Below are 12,819 nucleotides of genomic sequence, written 5' to 3' on the forward strand. Positions count from 1 at the left end.
TCCCTGCTGAGCAGAGAGCCCGATGCGGGACTCGATCCCAGGACCCTGAGATCATGACCTGAGCCGAAGGCATCGGCTTAACCCACTGAGCCACCCAGGCACCCCTCTATTTGGTAAATAATTTAACACAATTAAATATCACCGATTAACATAAAATACTGGTTAGTACCTTCTACTAAAAGTAGAATTTTTAAAAGCATGTGGGAGATGATCAAGGGCTACTGAGGCATAAAGCATTGCTTACAGCAGTTGCTTCCTTTAAATAGTATTCACACATTGGAGAAAGCATCTTAAACCATTATAATAAATCACATTTGGAATGGTAGTCAAGACTGTAGCAGGCTGTAGCGAAGTAACACAAATTACTTTCCCAGGAATAATAAGAAAAAAACCCAGTTTATTCTAAGGGAAAAATAGATGTGTACATTAGAATTAGTTGGATATTTTAGAGGAGTAGTTCTTTCTTTCACTAAACTTCCTTGTTAAATCGAAGTTCCTTATTCTGTCTTAGTCAAGGGCATTGAACAATTCCGCCGAGATGCTAGCAATGCTGCCAGTACACACGGTTCCCTGAATGACGGGTTTCTCAGCCTCGGCACTATTGACATTTTGGGCCAGATAGTTCTTTGCTGTGAGTCCTGTGCATTGTAGCGTGTTGAGCAGCAACCTTAACCTTAACCCTACCTATTCCATGCCAATAGCAGTCCCACCCAGTGTGACAATCCAGAATGCCTTCAGATACTGCCAAATGTCCCCTGGGGGATAAAATACCCCTCCCCCCAGTTAAAAATTGTTTGGTCTAAGGTGCTATAATTTAGGTAACATTTTCCTACACTTTGAAAGTTACTTTTGAATGATGAATACAATGTTTAGAAAATAAAATGAGCTATTACAATGTCTCCCTAGTATCTATTGGATAAAATCCAAAATGTTTGGTTTTCAGCATTATACCTAAACTCTTCTATCCTCTTATATAAAAAGGCTGCTCGGGGCGCCTGGATGGCTCAGTGGGTTAAAGCCTCTGCCTTCAGCTCGGGTCATGATCCCAGGGTCCTGGGATCAAGCCCCACAATGGGCTCTCTGCTCTGCAGGGAACCTGCTTCCTCCTCTCTCTCTGCCTGCCTCTCTGCCTACTTGTGATCTCTCTGTCAAATAAATAAATAAAATCTTAAAAAAAAAAAAAGGCTGCTCTAGTTAGCGTATTCTTGACTTCTGAAACACATATGCATCCCTGCACATGATTTTCTCTCTGCTGCCATATATCCACATCTTTGAGATATCACAGTTAAAGCAGAACACTCCTTCTTACTGTGTGACTGGCCATAGCCAAATAGGTCAAGTGTACACAACCGATAAAGATGGATCCAACCTAGAGGCTAGGCATGTTTAATTAGATTTTCTCCTCCGGGGTGTGCATGTTTGCATGGTTATCTTTGGTAATAAAAAAAAGAAAGCAGAGCAAGTCAGCTTAAACTTAGGAGAAATAGACATGAAGCCCACAAGAGGGCACGTGGACCAGCTCTGGGCATACCTTCATAAAGTCTACTAAAGAGTTACTTCAAGTTTCTCCTTCCTCTGAACTTCCTTACTTAGTGGGAAGATTACCAGCAAGTCACTTTCTCTCTCAAGACCTCAGTTTATTCATTTGAAAAATGAGAAAGCAGGCAAGAAAACAGCTGAGTATTCTTTACCTCAAATATCTATTACATTAATTATTGGTACTGTCACCTGACATTGTTCTATATTGTAATTTAATAGCCAAATAACTACTTGACTTTTCATGAACACATCTTCCCAATTAATGCAGATGTCCCCAGAGGGCAGGACCAGAATACCGTATTTACTTCCTTAGGGGAAGTGTTGACCAACTGCAGACACTGAATCCCTGGGAATCACTATGTTATGATAAGAGGGATGAGTGCTGTTTGTACTTTGACTCGATAAATACATCCCTTACTGCCTGCCTTCTTAAACCCCAGGCCTGATTCAGTATCTCATTTCTCATTCTTATGTTCAAAAGGCTAAATCATATAGGTATCCAAAAATCCTGATGAAGTAGGCAAAGTGTTTCATAAGAACTATTGATAAATGAGAAAGAAATGTCTGATTCAAACATGCAGTCTTACTACTCTTGATGTAATGAACAGAGGGCTCTTAATAAAATAATGTAATAGTTAAATTTTTTAAAGATTGATTGACTGATTTGAAAGACACAGAGAGAGAGAGGGAGAGAGTATGTGCTGCGTGTGAGCAGCGGGAGGGGCAGAGAGAGAGGGAAAGGGGAAGCAGACTTCCGGCTGAGCATGGATCCCAACGTGGAGCTTGATTTGATCTTACAACCCTGAGATCATGATCTGACCTGAATCCAAGAGCTGGATGTTCAATCGACTGAGCTACCTAGGGAACCCTTGACAGTTAATTTTACCTTTCAACTTGACTGGACCACCAGATTTTCAGACCTTTGATCAAACATTATTCCAGGTGTGTCCATCTGGCTGTTTCTGGATAAGATTACCATTTGAAGTGGTAGACTGAGGGAAGCAGACTGCCCTCACCAAGGTGGATGGGGCCTCCTCCAATCAGTTGGAAGACTGAACAGAACAAAATTGGTGAGAAATCCTCTTGCCTGATGGCCCTCAGAAGCAACACTGGTCTTTTCCTGACTCTGAACTTGAACTGAAACACTGGCTCTTCTTAGGTCTCCAGTCTGCCTGCTTTCTAGCTGGAATTTATACCATTGGCACTCCTAGTTTTAAGGTCTTCAGACTCAGATTGGAACTACACCATTGACCTTCCTGGGTCTCCAGCTTGCTGAATACAGTTCCTGGGACTTCTCAGTCTCCATAACCACGTGACTCAATTCCTTATAATAAATCTCTTTATATGTACATATTTGTACGTATATATCCTATTTGTTCTGTTTTCCTGAAAAACCTGAATACAAATGCCTATGGAGCTAAATCCCACACAAGGGACTCATTTTCCCTTTGAGTCCCATTATCAAAAGTTTCTAATAGAGACCAGAGAATTTCTATTCATTAGTTTGATAAATAATTTAACAATTTCAGGTTTGATAAAGCAAAAAAGCTAAACTGAACTAAATGCTATAATTAGAAGTCTTCAGGCAACCATATTCAAGATTCCTTCCTTGATTTACTGATTTTGAACAATAAAAATTCCATATATCAGGATGCCATGGGTCAGGTGATATTATAATTAATAATGATAAAAAAACTTTGGACAGATGAACTGTTTTGCTTGTACTTATCATTCTTTTGTTTGTATTTGGGTTTGTTCTGCAGAGAGGTTAAGCTAAGAATTTTAAGAGTTGAAAAAATTATTCCAATTTTTACCCATAAAATAGAAATTCTGAAAAAGGAATATAATTAATCATTTCAGGAAAATTAATGTAGATGAATAGAAAAAGCTAGGGCCTTTTTACTTCACTTACATTTACTTTAGAATAACTACCCCCCCTTAAAATTTAAAAAAAAAATGCTCTGGTAAGTAGTATACTTCTCATATAAAGTATAATTTTCTTTTCAAAACTTCCATTTGCATACTGCTTTTCAGCAATGTGCTACAAAACAAGTATACCCATACAAGATTAATTACCTTCTATAAAGGTTTACTGTTTTGGTGGAAATGAAATAACTTTAATAGTTTATCAGTGGACATACTTTAGTGTATGAATGAATTCACACTTGAAAGTATTAATGTTTTAAATGCAATATCCCATTTTGAATTCTTAAAGCTCAGATTGCATTCTTTCTTAAAAAGATTTAATTTATTTATTTGAGAGGGAGAAAGAGCATGAGCAGGGGGAGGAGCAGAGGGAGAGGGACAAGCAGACTCCCTGCTGAGTGGGAAGTCCGATGAGGGGCTAGCTCCCAGGACCCTAAGACTGTGACCTGAGCCAAAGTCTGATGCTTAACCTACTAAGCCACCTAGGCACCCCTCAGGCTGGATTTAACACATCTTTGTACAATCATTTTGAAAAGGAGTCAGGGAAGTCAACCGGTTTTAGCAAGTAACTGTTAATGCTGCTGCTGATAGGTATTCTTAACATGTAAGCAAAAATAATACAAGTTATGACCCATCACATAATGAAACTACATATAAATTTTCTTTTTGTACTAGATGATTACATGGGTAATATTGTGAGGATACATAAAATTTTCCCAGAAATATTTTTGCCTTCAGATTTTCATATATGAAGATGGATACACTATGAACGAAAAGCAGCTTTATTTTGGAACATTTCTAGCCGGCATCAAGCTACTGACCTGTTTGATATTCTTGGAGACAGGACCTGGAATAATACACTCGTCGCTGTCCGATGCAGATCTCTCTTCCTCATCTGTTAAGAAACAAGGTTTTAGTGGCCCAAGTCTGTTAAACCGATTATATTTATACCTTGAGAAATGGAGCAATTTGTTATAAGCATTTGTGATAAGGATAACCTTAAAAGGACAATGTGATAATCATGTCTAGACCTTTCTTAGCAGCAAAGATATTTACTTTTACATTATAATTTAGAAAAGATAAAAAAATGACTGAAAATTCCAAGTTTAGTTTTAGTAGAAACAAAGATAATAAAAATATAGCTTGCTATATTTTGACTATTCAAAAATAGTCTTTTTAAAGAGGAGGACAGGGTAATGGGTATTGTCTAACAGCCTAATCAATTATACTGTGCAAATCAAGTTATTCTCACTATTTAGAAACATTTAAAAAATTTTGTAGTTTTATTGTGGTAAAATTGCCATATCACAAACTGCACATATTTAAAGAGCAAAATTTGATATTTTGACATATGTATAATTCTGTGAAATCATCACCACAATTAAGATTGTGAACCCATCCGTCACCCCACAAGTTTCCTTATGGCCCCTGTAATCTACCCTTTCTCTGTATCTCCCTGTTCCCATTTACCTTTCCCTAGGCACTATGTAGATGCTTTGTCACTGTAGTTGCCTCTTTTAGATATTTATATAAATTAAATCTTGTCAAGAGTTGTCTGAGTTCTTAGTTTTAATTTTTTAAAAGTTAATTTCTCTAGAATAATCCAGATGATAGTATAAAACCCAAAGAGAACATAAAGCCACTTAAAACATAAACTGGGATTGCGGTCAGCAGCAAGACTTGAATTCCACTGTGGCATGGCAGGTTGAGGTAAGAAGGTGCACGACAACTCTGCCAGCCCGTAGCTGACTACACTGAACCGTGTCCCGTCACTTCAGTCAAGAAACAGGTATCACAAAGTAGATCCCCTACTATGTGGAGATGTCCTAGGAGGCATGCTCTAACAGATTAAAGAAAGCACAGAATCAAGTAAATAATGGTAATTTCAGAAAGGAAAAAAAAATCACCTTCTGGTTCCAATTCCTCAGTTATTTCTGTTTCATCTTCAGAAGTCCAGCTTCGATCTGCTAGCTGACCCTCAGACAGGAAAGACACATCATCATCTTTTCCTTGTTGTATTTTCTCTTTTACCTTAGTTCCACTGCTTTCTTGAGAAACCTGAAGAAATCCAAGCATACTGATAACACTGGTGCTTTGATCACATGTGTTGCACTTGCTGAAGCACCTGACTCAGAAAGCCTGTAAGCCCAAGACTTAAATATACGCATAGGCACTATATGTAAGTGATTCATTAGAAAAACCGTCACTAACATTGCACAAATGATATTAGGCAGATAAATGAAAATATTATTATAAGCCAAGAATGAAAAATACATTAATATAAAAATGAATTTTATATTATTACTCTAATTCACAAATCTATTTATTAGTTGCTAATATCAGCATAATTGCAACACTGGTCATAGTTTTGATCTTGTGGTTCCCCGGAAGTTCTACATAAAAATAGGATTGATGTTATGAGTTCTTGATCCATTTTATTTATTTATTTATTTATTAAGAGATTTTATTTATTTATTTGACAGACAGAGATCACAAGCAGGCAGAGAAGCAGGCAGAGAGAGAGAGGGGGAAGCAGGCACCCTGCCGAGCAGAGAGCCCGGCGCGGGGCTCGATCCCAGGACCCTGAGATCAGGACCTGAGCCGAAGGCAGAGGCTACCACTGAGCCACCCAGGTGCCCCTTTGATCCATTTTAGTACAAAGTCTTTTAAGAATGAAATCAAACCTTTCAAAATAATTTTAATACAAATACATACCTCAGGACCATGTGAAAAAGTTGGCACGTCAGTTTCTATTTCTGGCGTATGCTCAACTTCTGATGAAACTTCCTTCACATCTTCAGGAGGAGTAGTTATCTCCTTTTATTGATGTAAAAACATGCATATATGGTATTTTGTATTTACTACTAAATTCCATATATATAAGGGAGTAAATACAGTAGTTACCCATATGACCCTAAATTTAGTTAGAGTATTTCAGTAAAATGGCTGATAGTCATCAGGGAATTTATATATGTAATTAAAGAATTGCAAACATCATTCATTGAAGCATTGTTTATAATTGCAAAAAAAAAGTGAAAACAATGCAAATATCCAACAGAATAGGATTAAATGAAATATGGTATGTCCAAATACTTGAGTTCTTTGCAACCATGAAAAAAATGAGAACGTAGATCTGTACTTACGCACACTGAAGAGAGTACCCAATACACTATTGAGTAAAAAATGCTAGTTACAGAAAAATACATATAGTTGTATACTGTTTCGTTAACAAACATGCAAGCAAACAACATGTATGTTCCCATGGGAGTAAGTATGGAAGGAAATTCACTAAAATTCTATCACTGATATATAGATTTGGGAAAATTTAATTTCATTTTTTTAAAAGATTTTATTTATTTATTTGACAGAGAGAGATCACAAGTAGGTAGAGAGGCAGGCAGAGAGAGAGAGAGGAGGAAGCAGGCTCCCTTCCAAGCAGAGAGCCCGATGTGGGGCTCGATTCCAGGACCCTGAGATCACAACCTGAGCTGAAGGCAGAGGATTAACCCACTGAGCCACCCAGGTGCCCCCCTAATTTCATTTTTAATTTCTTTTTTGCTTATTTGTATTTTCTAATATTTCTATGATGATTATACATTACTCATGTAATTAAAAAATTACACATGTGAGGATATATACTTTCTATGATCAACATTATTTTTTAACTCTATCAAATATCAATTTATAGCCAACTATTTTCCAGAATTCATAAACTGATGTTTATTTTTAAAATATTAGCTTATTATTTTTGCTACTTTATTTATTTATTGAAGATTTTATTTATTTATTTATTTGAGAGAGAGAGAATGAGAGAGAGAGCATGAGAGGGGAGAGGTCAGAAGGAGAAGCAGACTCCCTACCGAGCAGGGAGCCCAATGTGCAGCTTGATCCCAGGACTCCAGGATCATGACCTGAGCCAAAGGCAGTTGCTTAACCAACTGAGCCACCCAGGTGCTCCCATTTTTGCTACTTGAAAAGTAAATATGTCCAATAGAGAAATGGGAATGACAAACCAAAAACAAAATAAATTAATACAAATCCATATTTTCATTACCCAATGATAATATCCATTAGTAACAGATTTCTTTACAATTTTTCACCTTTTTCTTTATAATTAATTTTTTATTTCTTATTTTTTAAAAGATTTTATTTATTTATTATTCGCTGCAGAGCAGAGAGTCCAATGTGGGGCTCGATCCCAGGACCCTGAGATCATGACCTGAGACGAAGGCAGAGGCTTAACCCAGTGAGCCACCCAGGCGTCCCTATAATTAATTTTAAAAAAATTTATTTATTTATTTGACAGACAGAGATCACAAGTAGGCAGAGAGGCAGACAGAGAGAGAGGAGGAAGCAGGCTCCCCGCTGAGCAGAGAGCCCAATGCGGGGCTCGATCCCAGGACCCTGGGATCATGACCCAAGCTGAAGGCAGAAGCTTCAACCCACTGAGCCACCCAAGCGCCCCTATAATTAATTTTTTAAAAGAATTCTTTCTTTCAAGTTGATTTTAAAGATTTATTTATTTGAGAGGGGGGAAGAGAGAGAGAGACAGGAGGGACAGAGGGAGAGAGAGAATCCCAAACAGACTCCTTGCTTGCTAAGTGCGATCCCATGAGATCATAACCTGAGCTGAAATCATGAGTCAAGATATTCAATTGACTGAGCCACCCAGGTGCCCCTTTAGGATTCATTTTTTTTTTTTTTTTTAAAGATTTTATTTATTTATTTGTCAGAGAGAGAGAGGGAGAGAGAGCAAGCACAGGCAGACAGAATGGCAGGCAGAGGCAGAGGGAGAAGCAGGCTCCCTGATGAGCAAGGAGCCCGATGTGGGACTCGATCCCAGGACCCTGGGATCACGACCTGAGCCGAAGGCAGCTGCTTAACCAACTGAGCCACCCAGGCGTCCCTAGGATTCATTTTTAATGCAAATAAAAAACTTTCTTGGTTACATAGTGGTAATTATATTATAAATACAATGTATCTTGTGACATTTAAAAAACCTTAGTAATATGTCATAAAATTTTCTACTGATATAAACTTTCGGGTAAACGTCATTTTTAATACAATCTAATATTAAAATGAATGAATGTATCATAATTTAATGAACCATTTTCCTGGTGTTGGACATTTAACTAATTCACCATTTTCAGTTACTGTGATGACTAACATTGCAATAAACATCTCCATGTATGTCTTTTCTATATTTATGATCATTTATGTAGGAATCCAGTTACTTATGTTCGAATTCCAGATCTAATATTTTGCCCTTGAGCAAGTTACTTAAGCTCTGCACATATTACTTTCCTGATCTATTTCTTTTTTTTTTTAAAGATTTTTATTTGAGAGAGAGCAAGTAGGGGAGGGGTAGAAAGAGAGGGAGAGAATCTCAAGCAGATTCTGCCCTTAGTGCAAACCTCACAGCGGGCTCCATCTCACAACCCATGAGACCATGACTGGAGGCAAAAATCACGAGTTGGATGCTTACTAAAGTGAGCCACCCAGACACTGCTTACTTTCCTGATTTTTAAATGGGAATAATTCTAGTATGATCATAAGATTGTTCTTAGGATTAAATTGGTTTGTGGACATAAAGCATCTGGTTCAGTGTCTGACATATAATGAGCACTCAATAAGTGTTTGTTATTAAACACGGCCTGAATAATAATTATTGAATTCATTTATTTAGCACATATATACTAAATGCACTGTATATGCCAGGTATTATCTTAAGCTCTGAGAAGAAAAAGTGCTTTTATTTTTTAAAGATTTTATTTGAGAGAAAGAGCATGGCAGAGACAGAGGGAGGGAGAGAGCACAAGTTGGGTGGAGGGGCAGTGGAAGAGGGGAAACAGCCTCCCCACTGAGCTGGGAGCCCTACGTGGGGCTCAATCCCAGAAATGAGATCATGACCTGAGCTGAAGGCAGACACTTAATGGATTAAGCCACCCAGGCACCCGAGAAAAAATATTTTGATTTGGGTGGTGTTTACACAGGTGTGTACATAGGTAAAAATTCATTGAGCTGGGTACTTGAGTTTTGTGTCCTTTAACTATTTAGGAGTTACACCTCAATTACAAAGAAAATGTTTTTTTTTAAAGTCCAAAAGAGATGATGGTGACTTGAGTGGTGACAGTGGAGATGATGTGAATACAGGATATGTTTTGAAAGTATAGCTGATAGGTTTTGTGGATAAACTGGAAGCAGGAGGGGCGCCTGGGTGGCTCGGTGGGTTAAGCCTCTGCCTTTGGCCCAGGTCATGATCCCGGGGTCCTGGGATCGAGCCCCGCGTCTGGCTCTCTGTTCAGCGGGGAGTCTGCTTCCCTTCCTCTCTCTCTGCCTGCCTCTCTGCCTACTTGTGATTTCTGTTTGTCATATAAATGAATAAAATCTTAAAAAAAAACAACTGGAAGCAGGATGTGAAAAAGAGAATGACAAAGGGAAGCCTTTAAAATGCACTGATTAGGGGTGCCTGGGTGGCTCAGTGGGTTAAAGCCTCTGCCTTGGGCTCAGGTCATGATCCCAGGGTCCTGGGATCGAGCCCCACATCGGGCTCTCTGCTCCGCGGGGAACCTGCTTCCTCCTCTCTCTGCCTGCCTCTCTGCCTACTTGTGATCTCTGTCTGTCAAATAAATAAATAAAATCTTTAAAAAAAAAATAACATGCACTGATGATGCAGCTGGATGAATTGTTAGTTATTTATGGAGAATGGGAAACAATGGAAGAAACATTTTGGAAGAGGGTTGAGAAGTCACATTTGGTTTTTAACATGTTAAGTCTAGATTCCTATTACACATCCAGTGCATATGAAATAGGCAGGGAGAAAATAAATCTGGAATTTGACAGTGAGATCAAGACCGAAGATTATAAATATGAGAGTGACCACCTCTAGTTGTTTAAAACTATGAGATTGGCGAAGACCTCTGAATGGAAATATAGAGTGAGATGAGGTGTAGGTCTGCAGTGAAACTGCTGAGGCACCTCTACATTGAGAGATTTGGTCTAGGACAGGGAGAAGAATCACTGGTAAAGCTGGAGAGAAACTGGAAAGGCATGGTGTCCCAGACACCCAGTGAGGAGGGAGCAAGTATTCCACTGTGTCGAATGTTACTGGGAGATAAAGATGGGGACTGAGGATTGACTACTGGACATGGCAAAGTCAAAGTCATTGCGACCTTAGCAAGAATGGTTTTAATGAGGATGAATTTTGATTAGACTGAGTTCAAGAAACGGTGTGAAGAAAGGGCAACAGAATTAAGACTTTCTGAAGAGGTTTCTCCCTGCACTGTCCCCCCTCCCCCACCGAAAATAGAGGCAGAGGATTAGGGCTGTAGCTGGAGTTACAAATGGAGTCAAAGGAGGGTTTAGATCAAAGAGTAGGAAGAGTTAACATTTATACACAGTGCCAAATTGCGAAGCTAACATTCCAAGGAAAAAGTATTTTATTCACTTGTTTCCTTTGAAATCAGGTAGAGTATACTACGTCTACATCGTTTATTCAAAATACTTGGTATGAGACGAAAAAAATCAGTATTTTCAGTGTTTACTACTTACAGAACTCTGCTGTGGTGTGATATCCACAAAAGACACTTTCTTATCTACAGGTGTTAAACGCTGTCTTGGTTTAGGTGTTGGTGCCTAAGATAAATCAATATGTCAAACTGAGTATGATAAACATATACTTAGATAAGACTTCAGCTATTTTTTCTTTCTTTCTTTTTTAAATACTATTTCTTAAGTTCTATAGGAAATTCAAAGTCAGTGTTACTCACAACAACTAATGGGCTAACAGAGGATGTTGAAGGTACTCTTTGAACAACTTCTGACTCTTCTTTGCGTATAAAATTTCCCAAGTCTTTAGTTGTTATAGATCCACTTGGTGGAAGGTAAGCAAATTTCCATTTCAATATAACATGGATGGTTCCTGCAGGATGCTTTTTATGATCTGTTAACTCAAATATCCCTGTCAAGTTACAAAATAATTTTAATTAATGCTAGAGTGAAGTTTTATTACCATAAGGATGAAAGAACAAAGGGAACTACCCACAGCTTTAAAAATAACTTTAGCTTTTACTTGCACCTCAAATGGCTTAGAGAATAAAGACAAAATAATCTATGATAGGTTCATCTCTGAAGCAGACTGCTTTCAGAAATTAAGGCCTCAGTGATGACAATTCTGATTCCAAGGTGAGAAAATTAACTTATAAATATTTTAATTCACTGAAATTAAATTCAGAAATTATTCAGAATTTTTAGCCTTCCTCTAAGACATTATCTGGGTTATAGCTAAGTATCAACCTCCTTTTGCCTTAAATATTCTCACAAAAGACTTGTCTCTATAGAAAAATATATTAAAAGCGCACAATTTCAAATAATTTATATATGTAAGGAAGTCTTCATATTACCATGTAATTTTATCAAGATTTTAAATATATTTTACTGGGATTTGTTAAATTACTCCAAATTAATGGTAGCACAACAAAAAAGTGTCCAGAAAATAAACTGTCCAAAATGGTAATAAAAAGTATCACCTAGCTGTAACTGTAATAAAGAGTCACAAATTTTAGTCATTGCACTAATTTTTTTTTTTAAGATTTTATTTATTTATTTGAGAGAGAGAGAGAGACAGACAGACACAGCAAGCATGTGGGGTGAGGGAGCCCAATGCAGGGCTTGATCCCAGGACTCTGGGATCACGACCTGAGTCAAAAGAGTTGCTTAACCAACTGAGCCACCCAGGTGGCCCTGCACTGAATTTTTCAGTATGAAAAATTCCAGACTAGAAAAAAACAAACCTGTATTAAGTATAGTATAGCTCTTGTTTAGGAGTAGTATCCTTTACTTGGTCCTCAAGTGTTTGATACATTTTTTAATGGCTGGCTGGGAAAGAAAAAACAACTCTAGACTTTAGAACAAAAGAATATAGATGGAATATAAGGAGGTGATAACTTCTATTACAGGCACAGGTGGGACTTCTAGAATGGTTGAGTGAAGAGCTCAGTAAATCCTTTCTACAAAAAGAAGAACATGATAAATCTGGACAAAATGATGAAAAAAAAAGCCCCTATCATTTAAGTGCTCTGGAAATTGAACAAAGGTGTACAACGAATTGAGAACATTTATTGATAAGAATCTACAGAAACTCAGTAACAACAGTAAGAGTCAGAACAGACTCTAATAAACTACTTCCCTGGCTGAACAGGAGAACTGTAGACTGCCTGAACTTTGAAAACCCATTACCCAACACATACACTAATCCACAGAAAAAGTGGGGAAGCCTACCAGCTCAAGGTATTGAAGTACAATCTTTGACCAATCAATGACCACTAAACAATGCTGACTCAAGCTTAAAATTAA

At 37.8% G+C, this 12,819-nt stretch overlaps 1 protein-coding gene across 2 annotated transcripts in view; it reads right to left on the reverse strand.

Annotated features, from left to right (window-relative positions):
- Positions 1–12,819, reverse strand: part of LOC111157365 (RPGRIP1 like) — a 93,963-nt gene that overhangs the window by 27,574 nt on the left and 53,570 nt on the right. For both annotated transcript variants that reach the window (XM_022518714.1, XM_022518713.1), the window contains 5 exons: positions 11,235–11,425; positions 11,017–11,100; positions 6,181–6,282; positions 5,373–5,523; positions 4,287–4,360 (listed from right to left, as the gene is read on the reverse strand). In XM_022518714.1, the coding sequence (XP_022374422.1) occupies positions 4,287–4,360; positions 5,373–5,523; positions 6,181–6,282; positions 11,017–11,100; positions 11,235–11,425 (602 nt within the window). The remainder of the gene's footprint in view (positions 1–4,286; positions 4,361–5,372; positions 5,524–6,180; positions 6,283–11,016; positions 11,101–11,234; positions 11,426–12,819) is intronic.

The sequence above is a fragment of the Enhydra lutris genome, unplaced genomic scaffold (assembly GCF_002288905.1).
Source record: "Enhydra lutris kenyoni isolate GAN:26980312 unplaced genomic scaffold, ASM228890v2 scaffoldscaffold54, whole genome shotgun sequence".
NCBI lineage: Eukaryota > Metazoa > Chordata > Mammalia > Carnivora > Mustelidae > Enhydra > Enhydra lutris.